Source organism: Protobothrops mucrosquamatus, unplaced genomic scaffold, assembly GCF_001527695.2.
Source record: "Protobothrops mucrosquamatus isolate PMUCROS unplaced genomic scaffold, P.Mucros_1.0 scaffold_66, whole genome shotgun sequence".
Classification (NCBI taxonomy): Eukaryota; Metazoa; Chordata; class Lepidosauria; order Squamata; family Viperidae; genus Protobothrops; species Protobothrops mucrosquamatus.
In genome coordinates, this window is record NW_015386142.1 from 329,232 (window position 1) to 344,708 (window position 15,477).

The following is a 15,477-nucleotide window of genomic DNA, read 5'->3' on the forward strand; positions in this document are numbered from 1 at the left end:
CATGGCTTTTTCAACAAGCGGGCCTGACCTAGGGTGAGTTTTAAATAGGGACAATTTTTAACGATTTTAAAGAGCCACAGCTACCAATATTTGGGTTTTAATTGGTTTTTAGTAGGGGAAATTTTTTTGTATGATGTTTTAATATGCTGTGAGCCGCCCTGAGTCCCATGGGGAGAAGGGCGGCATATAAATCCTAAATAAATAAAAAAAAAATAAAAATATGAATAATATATATTCTTCAAAAATTTAGATTATGGTTATACCAGGATTATTCTAGTCCAGATTGTAGTAATAATTTATTTTATTCCAAATCAGCATAAATGCATTATAGTTTGCTTTTTAATATGTTAAAAACTGTTGCAGTATCACCATCATGGTAACCTATTCCATTTTAGAATAAAGACATAATGAAGAGAATGTGAATGTGAATTCCTAATATAATATGAATTATTATAATACTATAACAATACACTATAACACTATAACATAATAGTGTTGTTGAGATTTTGTTGGCATTGGCAAATATCCTGAAATTCCCCTGTACTTAAGAAATGTCAGAATCATTAAACAGATGTAATAAAACTGTAACTTCTGTAAATACTGATATCATGGCAGGAAGCTTTACATCGCTACAATGATAGCCAAGATGTATAGACTACAATGCTAAACAAAATCAAATTGTATTATGGCTTACATGCATGAATTAAACTAATAGTATTCAATTAATAAAGCATTGCTATTTAATAAATCATAATGGTGTTTTCTATGAATCCAGTAAGAAAAATAAAAATAAACTCTTAATTCATGTGAATTTCAATTTTATGAATGCTTGTTTTAATATCCCATTGTGTATTAATTCCAAAAAGATAAGCTGAGGATTGCAATGGAATCTTACTTTCTTATCAGGCTGGTTTAATGTGAAGTGTCTTGATATTCAGGTAATTAGATAAGTTTTCAATTCTGATTCTGATTGCCATGACTTGATGCATGCAGTGATAAATTAACACTTCAAATTCTTTTTTACAGATATGACCACATGACTTCAGATGCCCACACATCTTTCAAAGCAGAAGAAATGGCAACGGTCAGTCATTTAGTAGTTTTATGATCCAAGTACTAGAAGCAATATTATTCATTTAATATTTGCTTCCTTGTTTTTCAAATCTTAGTGATGATCAAGACATGATAATACTGCACATTTAATACAGTACATTGGGAAGCATTGCCAATTTGACCCTAACCTATTGAAACTTTTTTAAAGGATAAGAAAGAGACCAAATCAGCAGGAAGGAGTCCTCGTATTGGCCCATTCTACTAGGTCACATAGAGTGGGCATACTCCAGGTCCCTTTCCTCAAACGTTGCCATCTGGTATGATCTCAGATGCACGCCTTCTTCATAGCCACCCCAAATCTTTTAAACAGGTCCCATCTGAGATTCAGCTCCCCATCCACCTATGCTTTTAGCTTTCCAGAAGGCCATGAAGACCTGGCTCTTCTCCCAAGCATTAAGCTAAGATGAAGTTGAGTTGGGAAGTAACAATATGGGTGGTTCTGATGCCTGGTGGGAAGGGTATGAGCCATATTATTGTTCTTATTGGTTTCTGAATGTACAGAGCGCAGACACTTTATTATTACATTTGTATCTTCTGTGGGGTAAGGGTGGAATAAATGTGGTCTGCCTCATCCTTTTTCATGTGGTAAGTTAGATGAAAACTTAAATATTTTCTGTGGGTTTAAATATTCCCACTGAGTTCATGGCTATGTGAAGATCAGAATTCTTTATCCTATTCGATCAATCACTACACCAGAATTGCTCCTAATAAATGAAATAAAAAAACTGATTGTTCAGTGCCTGTCCTTTATGAAACCCAGCTGAGTAATCTAGTTACAGGTAGTCTTCACCTGACAAGCATTCATTTAGTGACCATTTGAAGTTACAACAGCACTGAAAAAAATGATTGACAGCAATCCTTGCACTTAGGACCATTACAGCATTCCCATAGTCATGTGATCAAAATTCGGGTGCTTGGCAAGCAACATGTGTTTACAATGGTTGCATCATCCTGGGGTCATGTGATCACCATTTGCAACCTTCCCAGATGGCTTCCAACAAGAAAAGTCAATGGGGGAAGCTGAATTTGTTTAATGATCACGAGATTCACTTAGCAACTGCAGTGATTCGCTTTACCAAGGCAAAATAAAGGTCATAAAATAGGGCGTGATTCATTTAACAACCACCTTGCTTAGCAATGGAAATTCTGGTTCCACTTAGAGTTCTAAATCAAGAACTACCTGTAGGAATTGCACTCTCATTGATACCATTTAAAGAAAATTAAAAAAAATAAAATATAAGTTCTGTATCCAATTTCCCAGTCCCTTTTTAATATGTAATACAGGGTTAAAGTTTAGAACTAACATACTGTAGTGAATATTAGCTCATGCACGAACTTAAGATCTTCAGACTCTATTCCAAAAGTTGTGATGTCAGCAGAAAGAGGATGTAGAAGAGTTTTCTTATGGCACCAACATAATATTCGTGATACAATGACTAAATTTTTAAAAAATATCTCTAGCCTTTTTTTAAAATATATTTATTATTATTATTATTTAAAAAAATCAATTTCTATATTGAACAGTGCGTTGTCTAGGTATACAAGTATTAAGATATTCTAATCATCACATCCATAATAATCTTATCAAGATACAATCATATACTAAGAAATAGCAATCAAAATAAACTCATATATCGTAGCCACCCATCTATTTGAAGGAACTTGTAAATTTTAAGCCTGATCAGACTAAAGAATACAATACTTATTTATTTATTTGCTTCTTGCTTGCTTGTTTATTTATTTGTATCCTGCCTATATTATTTTTACAAACTACTCAACATATCCAACATACCTTCCTCCTATTTTCCCCATAACAACAACCCTGTAAAGTGAGTTGTGCTATGACAGAGTGACTGGCCCAAGTTATCCAGCTGGCTTTTATGGATTTGAACTCACAGACTCCTGCTTTCTATCATGGTGCTTTAACCACAAGATCAAAGTTCTATATAGCAAGATTCCATGACGATGTTTGATTATAATCAGTTAACAAAATATTGTTGGTTCTTGGACCCAGTGTTACAATATACCTGAATTGGTATTTTTTTTTCAATTATGTACTAGAAATAGGGAAATAATTTATTTAGAAAAATTATTGATATTTGTATATTTTAATTTAATTTTAATAATTGTGATAAATCCAAGAAGATTTTTTCCCATTCAAGAAGAGCATGCCTATTCATTCAGAAAATTGCTTTTCAGCAATTATGAGAAACCATAATTATGAATTTCTACTCCGTATTTGTTGCAGATGTAGTCAATTTTTGCATCATTTGCTTTAATTGAAGAGTTTAGAGCTAAATTAAGGTGTACTAAAGCAGTTTATGTGAAAAATAAAATAATGTGCAAGTATTGAAATGCTATCTCTAGCCAGGGTACTATTAATATTACCATAAAACATAATTGTAATAAGAGATAGGTATTTAATGGCTTTGCTTGGTTGAAAAAAAAATATATTTTCTTCATCTGTTCTCTTCATAGACCCAGATATGCAACTCCTCTTTGCCCTCTGAACCTACAAATAAATGCCTTGATGCAAACATCACTCATGTGATGGACAGCACGTCAACATGGAATGAGGAGCTGGAAAATGAGCTTTTAAAAGGTAAATTCATATCCCTGCTGTGCATTGACCTGCAAATTCGGGGTATGAAAGTGGCAAAACTGTATAAAACATTCTTATATACAGGTAGTCCTCAATTAACTATAGTAATTGGGACTGGGATGTCTACTACTAAGTGACTTGGTCAAAAAGTGCAATGTCACGTGAATATAGCATTTGGCAACAGAAAATCTGTCACTTCTAGTTGCCATTGTTAAGCGTGGGTCATTAAACGAGGGTATCACGTGATAGTTATAATGCTTATTATACAATTGTGACCTCCTGCTGGCTTCCCATTCATTTGTAGGAAGCTTGCAAAGAAGGTTGCAAATGGTGATCACATGGCTGCGGGATAATGTGACATAATTGTGCGCTGGTGTTGAGTGCTTGGATTGTGATCATATGACTGCCGGGATACTATGACTCTTAAGTGTGAGGACTAGTTGTAATTGCCCTTTGTTCAGCACCATTATTTAGAACAATCGCTGAATAAGTGATTGTTAAATAAGGACCACCTGTAATGCCACTGTGGCCTAAGCTGGTGCTTTCCGAATGTGCTAAACTTCAGCTTCCAGTCAGTCTACTGGCAATGCTTTCCAAGAATTCTGGGAGTTGAAGTAAATGTCTCTATAGGACAATAGCCTGGGGCAGACTGCCCTGTAGTTTCACTTAGATCCTCTGAGTGGAGTAATAAATGAATTAGTGGGATTATTACCTTCCAATTTATCTATAGCTATCCTGCTTACCTTCAGGCATTAACGCAATCTACTCAGACAAGAACTGACACTCATAAAAAAAATTGAGTATGTCCTTTGGTTAGCTACATTGGCACTACTGTTGCTGCATGGCGACATTAATTGGGTCTCATTGTCCAGGAAGGCTACCAAACAACCCACCATCAACCAACATACAGTAGTTCTATTAGTGTTGTTTGAAAAGACTACGCTGAATTATAAGGTTGAATCAGTGGAGGATAAAAGATAGCCCTTGAAATGTAGTTCATCTTTTTCCTTGCCATCCCAGTGGGATAACTGGCTCTGCTTCCTCAAAGCTTCATCTACCTGTTATTTAACGTTGTGTGTAGTTTCTGTAGTACATTCTCTGCAGCACTTTTGTAATCCTCACTACCCACCAAGGTAAAGAAGGAAACACACTCTCTAAAAGCAAGTGGAGAAGTTCAGATGATGTGGGGGCAACCATAACAGTCTCTCCAGAAATTCCAGGACTCTCTTAAACTTTCTGATGTTTCTCCTTAATCTTTTTCTCCAAATTAAAATATTCAAATATTCCTATTTTTCCTCACAGAGCAGAGACAAAAAAAAATTACTGTCCACTTGGGTGCTGATGTTTTCAGATTTTGAGCCCATACAGCAGTGTTTCTCAACCTCAACAACTTTACGATATGCGGACTTCAAGCCCCCAAGGCTAGCTGAGGAATTCTAGAGGGTGAAGCCTACATATCTTAAGGTGCCTAAGTGGAGAAACACTGCCATAGACATTATGGCTAGGGATAAGATGACCTCATCAGAGGACACAGAATAAGCCCATTCTTTTCCATTTTGAGGTTGAAGATAAGGGGTAAAATAAACATTTAAAATCCCATTCATGGAAAAATGATGCCTGGCTTGATCTTTAATTTGCACTGAAAAGCACATAAAATTTCACCAACAATATTGTCAGGTTGTTGCTGAATTTCAGTGGTGTGATTAGATGGTGCTTCAGAGGCCACAGCAAGTCATTGTAGGAGAGTTAAACTTTGCTCCCTTAAGGTGTTTATTTTTGTACCTTGGTTAAATAATTGATATGAAAAAGGTTATTCTTGTTTTCCCTAAATGAACTAAGGAATGGTAGAAGCAGGCTAACACATGCAGCACAAAAAATTATAATTACACCTTGTATCCCCAAGGTGAAAATACTCCGCAAATTATTCTCTCCACATTCTTGGCAGTTAGAAAATGTTCTTGAAATGGAATTAGATTTAATATTTAACTCAAAGGAACAGTCAGCAAGTAATTGTATATTCATTTATCCAAGTGTATTGTATGGATGTTATGAATTCTGCAATCTGCTTTCAACAGAATGGGCCAAGCATATTAGCTTTGAATTCAGATTAGAGAAAAATCAGTAACACGTGGAACAACATTCATGCAATCTAACTTACTAATTTTGTAATGTTTTCTATGATTTTAACCTGTTTTAACTTGTAAGAAAATTGCATTTCAATAAAAATGACAAATGTCTCATACAATAATTTAGAGAAAAAAATTTGCATGTTTAATAAATGACTCTGACATTGTGTATCAAAAACTTTTAAGTATATCTGTTGTTATGTTAGTGTTTTAATTAATATATATATGGGATTTTATTTGTGTAGAACCGCAGGTTGATTTATCTATGTCAATATTGAAAAATAAAATTAATTCCTTCCTTCCTTCTCTGTTCACTAGTTTTGGACTGTTTGGATAGCCAACTGGCACAAGAACAATCTCAAGATACTATGAATACAAGGACTCCGACTAACTATGGCTCTACAGCACCAAAAATCCATCATCATTCCACTGTTGTGCAACCAAATTTCCTTGGAGAAGTACAGAGAAATGACCAGAACTTGTTTTCCCCAGATAGAACAAGGACATTAAGAGCCAGAAATAAATACAAAACTTTCTTCACACCAAGGAGGCTTTATGATACCTATACAAAGCAACATCACATAGAAAAATACCCATATGGGGATTTGTGTGATGAAAGATCTTCTTTTTTAAAGAGAGGATATTCTGCTTGTTCTCTTGGACATTCTTCAGAAGATAGGTTGGCATTTTCATCAGAACCATACAGTAATGGATTTGGTCCTAAGAACTTCATGTCCAAGAATAAAATGGGCAGAAGTTACTCTTTGTCTTGCCTTACAAGGCGCTCGTCTTTGATGTCTGCTGACATGTTTTCCCCTGGTAGCTTACAGCACAATTCGGAAAGCAATACGGACTTCACAAAATTTAATTTCCAGCATCAGTCCAGACGGACTCCTCTTTCATCTATTATATGGAATATGCCACAGTCTTCTAGGCATTCACTACATCCAGACAGACTTCGTAGAACACAGTCATTAATAGAATTTAACACAGCATTCGAGGACTCCCATCCTTGTTCTCCAGAGGAAAATACAAGGTATAAATTTTATAGATCAAAAATGAATTATAGACAAGTAATACCAAATAAGAGCCATCCTTTATTCACTGAGAGACGAATAGACCCTCTGTGTTTCGACAGTCGGGAGAATTTTATGTTACATCCATTGAAAAATGTTTCAAAGCCATGTTACAGATACCCATCATTTCATGGTAAAATGAATCGGTCCCCAAACAATTTTCCTTTTGGAAGAACAGAGGAGTATCCTTTTAGATGTGATAATCATCAGTATTTCAGTGATGCTAACCATGTCCCTGATGTAAACTTTGAACAGCTGATTGAGCGGCGAAGTGACTATGGAAAAAAAAGAGACGTATGGCAAAGTGAACATATGCATGACCATGTTTCAGAATACACAAAGAGTAGGGACCATCCAGGAAGAGCAATTAACAAATTGCTTGTAAAGGGTTCAAGAGGCATGCAAAAAGGTGCAACTTATGTCTCAGCTGCTTTGGAGAACCAAACTGAATGTGCCGAGCCAAGTCAAAGTCATTTTAGTGGGGATAGTCAAGTTCCTTCAAAGACATTTGTTAAACCCTTTCAAACCAAAAAGAGCTCAAAAATGAGTGGCATGGACGAGATGATTGGTGCTGATCAGTCAGATAAAGTGGATAGTATGGACATAAAAAAGCCAATATTAATTCAAGCATTTGGACGAATAAAAACAAACAATCCAACAGAATCTCAGATGTCTCCTCCTACAGTCTCTTCTCAAGCTGCACCTCCTATGAGCAGATCCCTCCATCCACCTTTTATATTAAATTCAAAAAGGCAAGCCAAGGCAAATCCCTTAGGGCGCATTGAAAACATTTGTTTATCAAATATTCACAGTAAAAATGGCCAAAGAAATGAAGACAACAGCACTGAAAGCAACGGTGTAAAGCAAGCATGTCCCCCATACCTTATTGCTAATCCTTCAAAGCTGTCAATTCTTCAAAGTAACCCTCAAGAGGAGCACAGGTTGGAAACTTTGAAAGCATTTAACCCTGACAAGATGTTAAACCCTGTTTTCATTGAAGACTCCAAAGTACTTCCAAACAATGATTTCCCAGTTTCTTATGCTGAAACACTCCATAAACCAAATAGATTTGTTAGATATTCAACTAGTAATAGTGTTAGTGGCTCACAGAGCAGCAGCCCTCTCAAATCTCCTAAAACACATAAGACATTATTTCAAAAATCAGCTAGTATTGATGGAAGTGATCTCTCTAAAAAACACATCTCTCCCCCTACAAGGAAGATCCCTTGCAGAAATAAGAGGATGGGGGAGGATAACTTAGAAGCCCATGTACCAAACAGACTTGGGAATATTTATTCAAATAAGGGAGATAAAAGCTCTTTGTTCAGCTCATCCTGCTCATCCTTAAACAAATTGTCCAAAGAAATGGCTGAAGAAAAAAATAAACAAATTAAAAAGTATCACATGCATTTAATTCAAGCTCCTAACTGCCCATCGGGGAGTACTAATATAATTGGCAGCAAACGGAAAAAAAGAGATGAGATGCTTGGTGCAGAGAAAGCAATTTTTTCTTCTTCTGAAAATGAGGAAACAGAGGCAGAAAATCCTTTAAAGCAATATAAAACCACCAGCAAATTGACCGTAAGCATATATGAAGATAATGTAAAATACCATGAATTGATTTCGGTTTATTATACTTTACCACGGAAACATTCACAAGCTTTGTGCAATGTCTTCCCAGTAGATACCAAAAAGGCAGATTCATCCTCGTCCCCAGAAAAACCGCAGACCCCTCAAAAGCAGTATGAAGTTCGTGTCGGTATGACAACTGTAGCTTTTCCACCCAGCTTAGAAAAAGGAGAAAAAATTATTTCTCCTGACAAAATGCCTGCTCCTGATATACAACAGGATTCAAAAAATATAGGCAATCCTATTAAAGTTCTCCAAGTTTCAAATCCCATTGTGGAAACAGCAGATGTTTCTCCAGCACATTGTTCAATGAATAATAAAAAAGAAATAGTTGTATCAGGAGCAGAAGAGCTGGGACTTGCAATTTCCAATAGGCCACCTATGGATGGTTCTCCAGGTGGCCCCAAGCCCAGCAGAAAAGAGGTTGAAACAGTTAACACCAATATTTTGTCCAACCTGCATGTTGGCAGGCGCTCTTCTCCATGGACAGAGTCCTCAAAACTTGATAAAAACTTACGTCTTAACTCACTGAATTCCAAAAGTACCTCTTTGGGGGATATTTCTGCAGTTTCTTCTCCAATAAATGGTCATAAAGGGAGTCCTGGCTATAGACAGCCATCTGCTGAAGCATCAGCAAGCATTCCTCCTTCCAATTTAATTGACATTATCCAGGACGGAAAACCCACTGCATGCCCAGAAGTCGGCACCCGGGTAAATGTCACTAAAGAAAAAATTAGAAATGCTGCAGAGATCAAAGAAAGGGCTCGTTATATATGTCGCATTATTTCTGAAAGGGGACATCGGTTTCCACCGAGAAATGAAAGTGTCAGAAATGAAACATCCATTTCAACAAGCAAGATGCATTCAGCTTCCCAGAATTTAACAGTGCCAGGGGATGCTGCTTTTTCAGCTAATGCAGTCATTCATCCAAAAGGGAATGTGGTAGAATGTTCAAAGCCTGAAGAGCAGGAGATGCCTCAAAGTCCTGCACTCCGCAAAGTTGGCACAAATTTACAGAGGTCTGAAAGAGTCTGTGTGGACAATGAGAACCTTAGCTCTAAAGGTAAGCAATCAGGTCCTACACAGGACTTGCCTGAGCACTTACTACCTGAAAGTAAGCTTGCCCTGGATAGCCTTAAAAATAAAGTTAATGACATAGAAAAAAGGAAAAATAGGCCTTCAGTTAAAAACAAACTAGCAGCCATGTGCAGAACAAGTCGAAAGTTTTCTAATAAGAAAAGCTCAAGTCCCAAACCACACGTAAGTTGCATATTTTCACAAAATGATGCACTTTCATTAGAGAAAAGCATCCGCCATCCCATGTTGATTTCACCCGATGATTCCCAGCAAATAGGGAATGAGAATCAGAATCAGGTTCCTCTACCTGGGGAATTTGATATTCCAAGGCTGAGTAAAGTTGAAACTAAGAAATTGCAAACTAATGAAGATAGGAGGCCTTTGACAAACTTGTGCAACCAAAAAAGAGAACATTCTGGGCAAAGTGATAAAAATATAAAGACCATCCAAAATTCTACCATCCTATTTTCAAAATCAATTATGCCTGTGCTAAACAACAATTTACAGACAGGTAGCAAAGTTTTAGAAAATAACAGCCATCCCATTTTCTCCAAATGCGCAGGAATGGATGCTTGCCCTCCAAAAAGAGGTCACTGTAATGTTGGTGAGCTTTCATCTTTTCCACTTTTGTCTGATAAACATGCATACATTAAAAACAATTCAAAAACAAATATTTCTCCACTGCAAAAATTGACTTCTCAAGCAGAATGTGATGATTATCAAGATAATGAGCAGTCAGATATCTTTAAAAATGTAAACCAATCCTGTGCCAAGCCAGTTCTAAATCCCAGCAAAACCCAGCGTGAACGACATTTTTCTGAATGTTCCTATACACAAAAACTCCATGATTATTTGCCCCCTAAAAACAATCTGATACAGTCTGGATATAATCGGAAATTTAAGTCCTATTCTGAACTGTTGTCCTGTGATGAAAATGAGAACTGGGACACATACAAGGAGAATAAAAGGAACTTTGGTTCGCGACCTATCATGTACCCCTCAATTGAATTTGGTATTTTTGGAAAAGAACAACAGCAGGCTTTCTTAGATAACATAAAGAGGTCACTCACGGAAGGGCGGTTGTGGAATCCATGTCTTTTAAAGAACTTCAGGTCCATTAAAAGGGAAGATGGGTGCTCCTTAAATGGGTTGGAGCTGTTGAAATCAAGTGCTACAGAAGAACAGTTCCCAAATGAACCTTTTGATTTCCATGAAGAAGCCTCTGCATATTCTTCAGATTCTGACACTGACACCACCACAGATGATGAATATTATCTGCATGAGTATGAGAAAGAATCAGAACTATGAGGAACTCAGCAGATGTAGAAAGCAACTGCCTACTTGCTGACTTGTTGGTTGATAGCTTATAAAAGAGTAGGGACTGAAAACTTGACTAGCTTTCTATAAATGCGCTAATTTGAACTCGGATACTAAATGGACATATTGCACTAATCTAGTCTTCCACAATGCTGGCTTTTCTCAAATATGTGGACTGCCAGAATTCTAACAAATATCCTTGGAATTAAGATCCGCATATCTAGGGAATGCTCAGGTTATAGAAGCTCTGCGGAGATGTACGGTAATACGTTTGGTTTTAGGATAGGGTACCGTATGAACTCAGTAACTGTGGCTTATAAACTGTGGTGTACTTTTTTGCGTGTTGCTTAAATCCAACCAATTGTGGTTTATTCAATAAACCATGGTGAGATAAGCTGTAACTTAAGAGTTATGTAAACCTAGCCATTACAGTGATCGGCTTAAAAATTTGTTTTTAAATGGTAAAAATCACCCTACATTTGAATCTCTAATGGCACTGGAAAGAATAAAGGAATTGTCCTACTGGTTCTTAGATGAGGTTTGCCTGCTTTTGCAGAGCAGGATCTCTTTGTACCAGTTAACTTTGGCACATAATCATAACACAGCTGCTTTGATCAGCAATTGAATGTTTGCATTCAACACATCCATAGCCTTTCTGTGTTTGAACAAATCTAAAACTTCTACGTTTTAGGGAAAAAAAGGGAAGATTCAAAATATGTGTATATTTAATATCCTGTATGAGAATATATTCCTTGAATTGGAAAATGTGTGTGTTTATTAGAACTATTCAAATGAAAGGAGCTACTTCAATGAGGTAACTATCCTTAAGCTTCAAATCATGCTGAAGATATTGCAAGAGACTCTCTTATTCATAACAGTGAAATTTTAAAATACTACATGTTCACTGATTTCCACTTTAGTTTTTAAAATTAGCCTATTAATATGATGTACAAAATTGGTTCTTCTGAAATGCTTAATACTTTGTTAAAGAAGTATGTGTATGTACAGAATGTACAGTATACTTTTAAATATTTGTTTAGTATGGCAGTTACACTTGAAAGTACTTCTACAGTATATATTTATATTTTAGTTCATGTAAATGAAACCATTCTAGTAAGATTCTAATTAATTATCTGTTCATGTAAAAATATGTTCCTTAAATGTGAATTATTTTGAAAAAAAATATCTGTGCATTAATTGCGCATATGGACTAATGAAGCTGTACAGCTTTTTGCATTGGAAAAAGACTTTGAAACTTGTAAAGCTTTATTGAAGCTTTTTTTATTGAAAACACTTGTATGTGACAAGCTCAGAGTGCAGTCAAAAAGTCATGCACAGGCGTATGTTTACACACATACAAAACTCTTCTTTAGTATTTTCTTTTTGTGCTTTGCCTTTATGACTTCGTTCCTTTGTACATTGTAAATACGTAAGTTGTTTGTTTTGAGATTAATTTTCAGGCCATATTAACTTCTGGTGAATTTCTGTTCTATGTATCCAGGCGTTTTAACAGTATGCTACCTGTATAAACAAAACTGTAATCCCACTGAAGAGCAAAATTCCTTCAATGCAACCTGATCTCATTAATGCAAACAATTGTTTGTTATTTGCTCGCACGGGCAGGTACAATCCCGTTGCAGAGTTATCAGGTTCAAACGGGGAAGGTCAATCTATGGCAACTGAACCACCCATTCCAAAGTCCAGGTAGAGCAGTGTTACAGGGCTGGAACTGAGGAGCAGATGAAATGTCTTAACTCCAGGACTGGTGTGTTTTCTCCCTTGTTTGGAGAATAGGATCCAGATAATTCCAAACCTCCCAAATTCAAAAATATATGAATTTCATGGGGTTTTCAAACAATTTTGGACCTTAAGACTGATTTGATGGGTGGCATTTTCCAAACCATCTCTCCACTGCTTACCAGAAAGGCTATTTCAGAGTGAGTGGCAGTAGACAAGTCCAAAGTATGAAAAAAATGTCACTCTATTTAAAGAGCACTATATAGGAAGCCCCTTCTACAGTTTCATAGAATTTTGTTTGTAAAACAAGGCAACAGGCAGCATATTGGATGTCTGAAACTAGGCATTTAGTTATAAATAGTTTAGCAGTTTGTCCCCAGAAATTTGGTGTTCTTCTGTCTTATGTTGACCACCCATGTTTTATGTGAGCCTTCCCTAGTCCTTGTGTCTTCAAATGTGCTGGGACTACAACTCCCAGAATTCCTTGCCAGTCTATTACAATGCAAGCATATTTAGATATAACCAGGGAAACCTTTTTTTCATTTGAAATAAGCTATTAATATTGACTACCAATATTTTAAATAAATGGACTATATTTATGACCGACTCACAAAGTGGTTTTCTTGTTTGTGTTCTGCTTTAATTCTGAATGTTTAATAAATGTTTAATTTTCAGAGCAGACATGCCCGAACGGCCTGTTTACAGTTGTGACATCAAAAATGGATTCAAGTGTTTAGAGTCAATTATTTTGTTATTACAAGATGTCATCTTCTCTTGGCTTTATGTAATATTTCTAATATGAAGAAAGAAAAGTATAATACATGTAAAAAAGGTGCAAATAATTATCCCTATAAAACTTAAATCGAATATACTTGGATAATATAGTACAAAACTCTAAACAGTAAACAATACATTAGATTAGTACCAAAAGTTATAAACCAAATTAAGATGTAATTCAATAAAGGAGAATATTTGTAGCTCAGGGTTGAAATGAGGGGTCCTTAGAGCTTTCTGAGTTTGGTTGTTTTCTTGCAAAACACTGATGATGTTACCTAGTTTGGGTAATGAAAAGTCTGCAAGAAAACAATTAAGTTGAGAGAGCACCAAGGACCCCAATAGACAAATATTCCGGTGATTGAAGCCTGCTCCACAATTTAGCCATTATTTCAAAGAAGAAATTATAGAAAGCATATAAAATTGTTGCAGCTATCGACATATAAAAGAAAATTCAGTGATTTTTGAAGAAATGTATGGTTTAGATAAATTGAATAAAAATATCTGTTTGTAATGCAATTATTACCTTCAAAAGTGTCCCATTCTCCTATGAATTATTCTTCAGTATTGGACTTTACAATGCTGCCTTCATGTATAAAAAAGACCTGCTCATTACATTTTCAGAACATTTATTTTAGCAATCAAGACTGGAGTAATATACCAATATTAGAACATATAATACCAATTCTAAGTATGGTGATCAAAGTAAATATATTGGTCTTCAACTGAAATTCACACTGTTGCATCTTTTCATCTCTGTTCAAGTTCTACATCCATTTTATCATATTTTAACTTGTTCAGATTCTAAATCATAACTTCAGTGTAATTAATAGATTGCATCTTAACTGATGTTCAATATTACGTATTTTAAGATGTTCAAATCCATTCCAGTCCTGTTATGTTCTCCCTTGTTTCTGTACTTCATCTGTTGTAGTACAACTTATTTGAAGATGCTGGAGCCAATTGAATGTAGGAGAACATTGTTTAGTAAGAGATGCAAAAGTATTTATCTTTGTCCTATTGACAATGTAATCTTGTAGTCTAAACCAGGGCTTTTCAACCAGTGGTACGGGTACCACCTGTGGTAAATTGACACCTGGCAGGTGGTACGCGACCATCCTAGAAAAGTAGCAGGGGAGGGGAATGAGCTGAACTGGTGGCAGCACCGCACAAGCCTGAGCGAGAGATGGCTGGAGCTGCAGGGCTGTCAGGTTTCAGAGGAAGCGCCAGGATCAGTGCCGCTTTCCAGCTGGAGCTCGGCGCTGATCCTGGCGCTTCTGCTGAGCCCTGAAGAAGCACCGATCAGCTGGAATGTTGCAGCATCTCCAGGGTCTTGTGATTTACATTCAGATGTTTGGCAACTGATTCATATTTATGACTGTCACAGTGTCCCAGGGTCATGTGAAGTGACCAAAACCTGCTGCAACCACCCAGCAGACGGGGGGAATAAAAACCAAACATCCCCCACACCACCTTCACTGCCAATCCCCAACAGAAATGTTCACAACAATGAAAACCTTGGACAGGAGGAAGAGCGCCGCTGGTGTCTTGCTCGGCTGTGGTTTGGGGGGCACTTTTTTCAGTGCCATTGTAACTTCGAACAGTCACTAAGCAAACTGTTGTAAGTCAAGGACTACCTGTACTTTATCACTTTTTTCCTTTTTTTTTTTTTTTTGGTCATCAAGTTTTTGACACTTTGCTAGGTGACTGGTGGTACTCGGATATTGCCATATCCTAAAAGTGGTACAATGGGGGAAAAGGTTGAAAAGCCCTGGTCTAAACAAGTTGTCTTTCTACTAAGTGGATTTCTTTATTTTCATGAAAAACAGATTTCTCCTATGGGCCTAGGAAGTGGACTTAAAGTCTGAATGCACAAGATGAAACAAGTTCCTTGAAAGATCTCGGTTTGATGAATGCTTTGAGAATTCAACCTCTTGTCCATACACTGTTGTGCTCAGACGTTATGCTCAAAAACAGCACATGAGTGCAAATACCCCTCCAGCCCATTTACAAATTCCAGCAACAT

General features: G+C 36.5%; 1 protein-coding gene across 1 annotated transcript in view; it reads left to right on the plus strand.

Annotated features, from left to right (window-relative positions):
• EXPH5 (exophilin 5) overlaps positions 1 to 13,287 on the plus strand; it is a 56,343-nt gene extending 43,056 nt beyond the window's left edge. Inside the window, exons 4-6 of the mRNA XM_015813003.1 lie at positions 1,027 to 1,084; positions 3,592 to 3,715; positions 6,160 to 13,287. Of these exons, the coding sequence (XP_015668489.1) occupies positions 1,027 to 1,084; positions 3,592 to 3,715; positions 6,160 to 10,931 (4,954 nt within the window). The 3' untranslated portion in view covers positions 10,932 to 13,287. The remainder of the gene's footprint in view (positions 1 to 1,026; positions 1,085 to 3,591; positions 3,716 to 6,159) is intronic.
• The last annotated feature ends 2,190 nt before the right edge of the window (positions 13,288 to 15,477 follow it).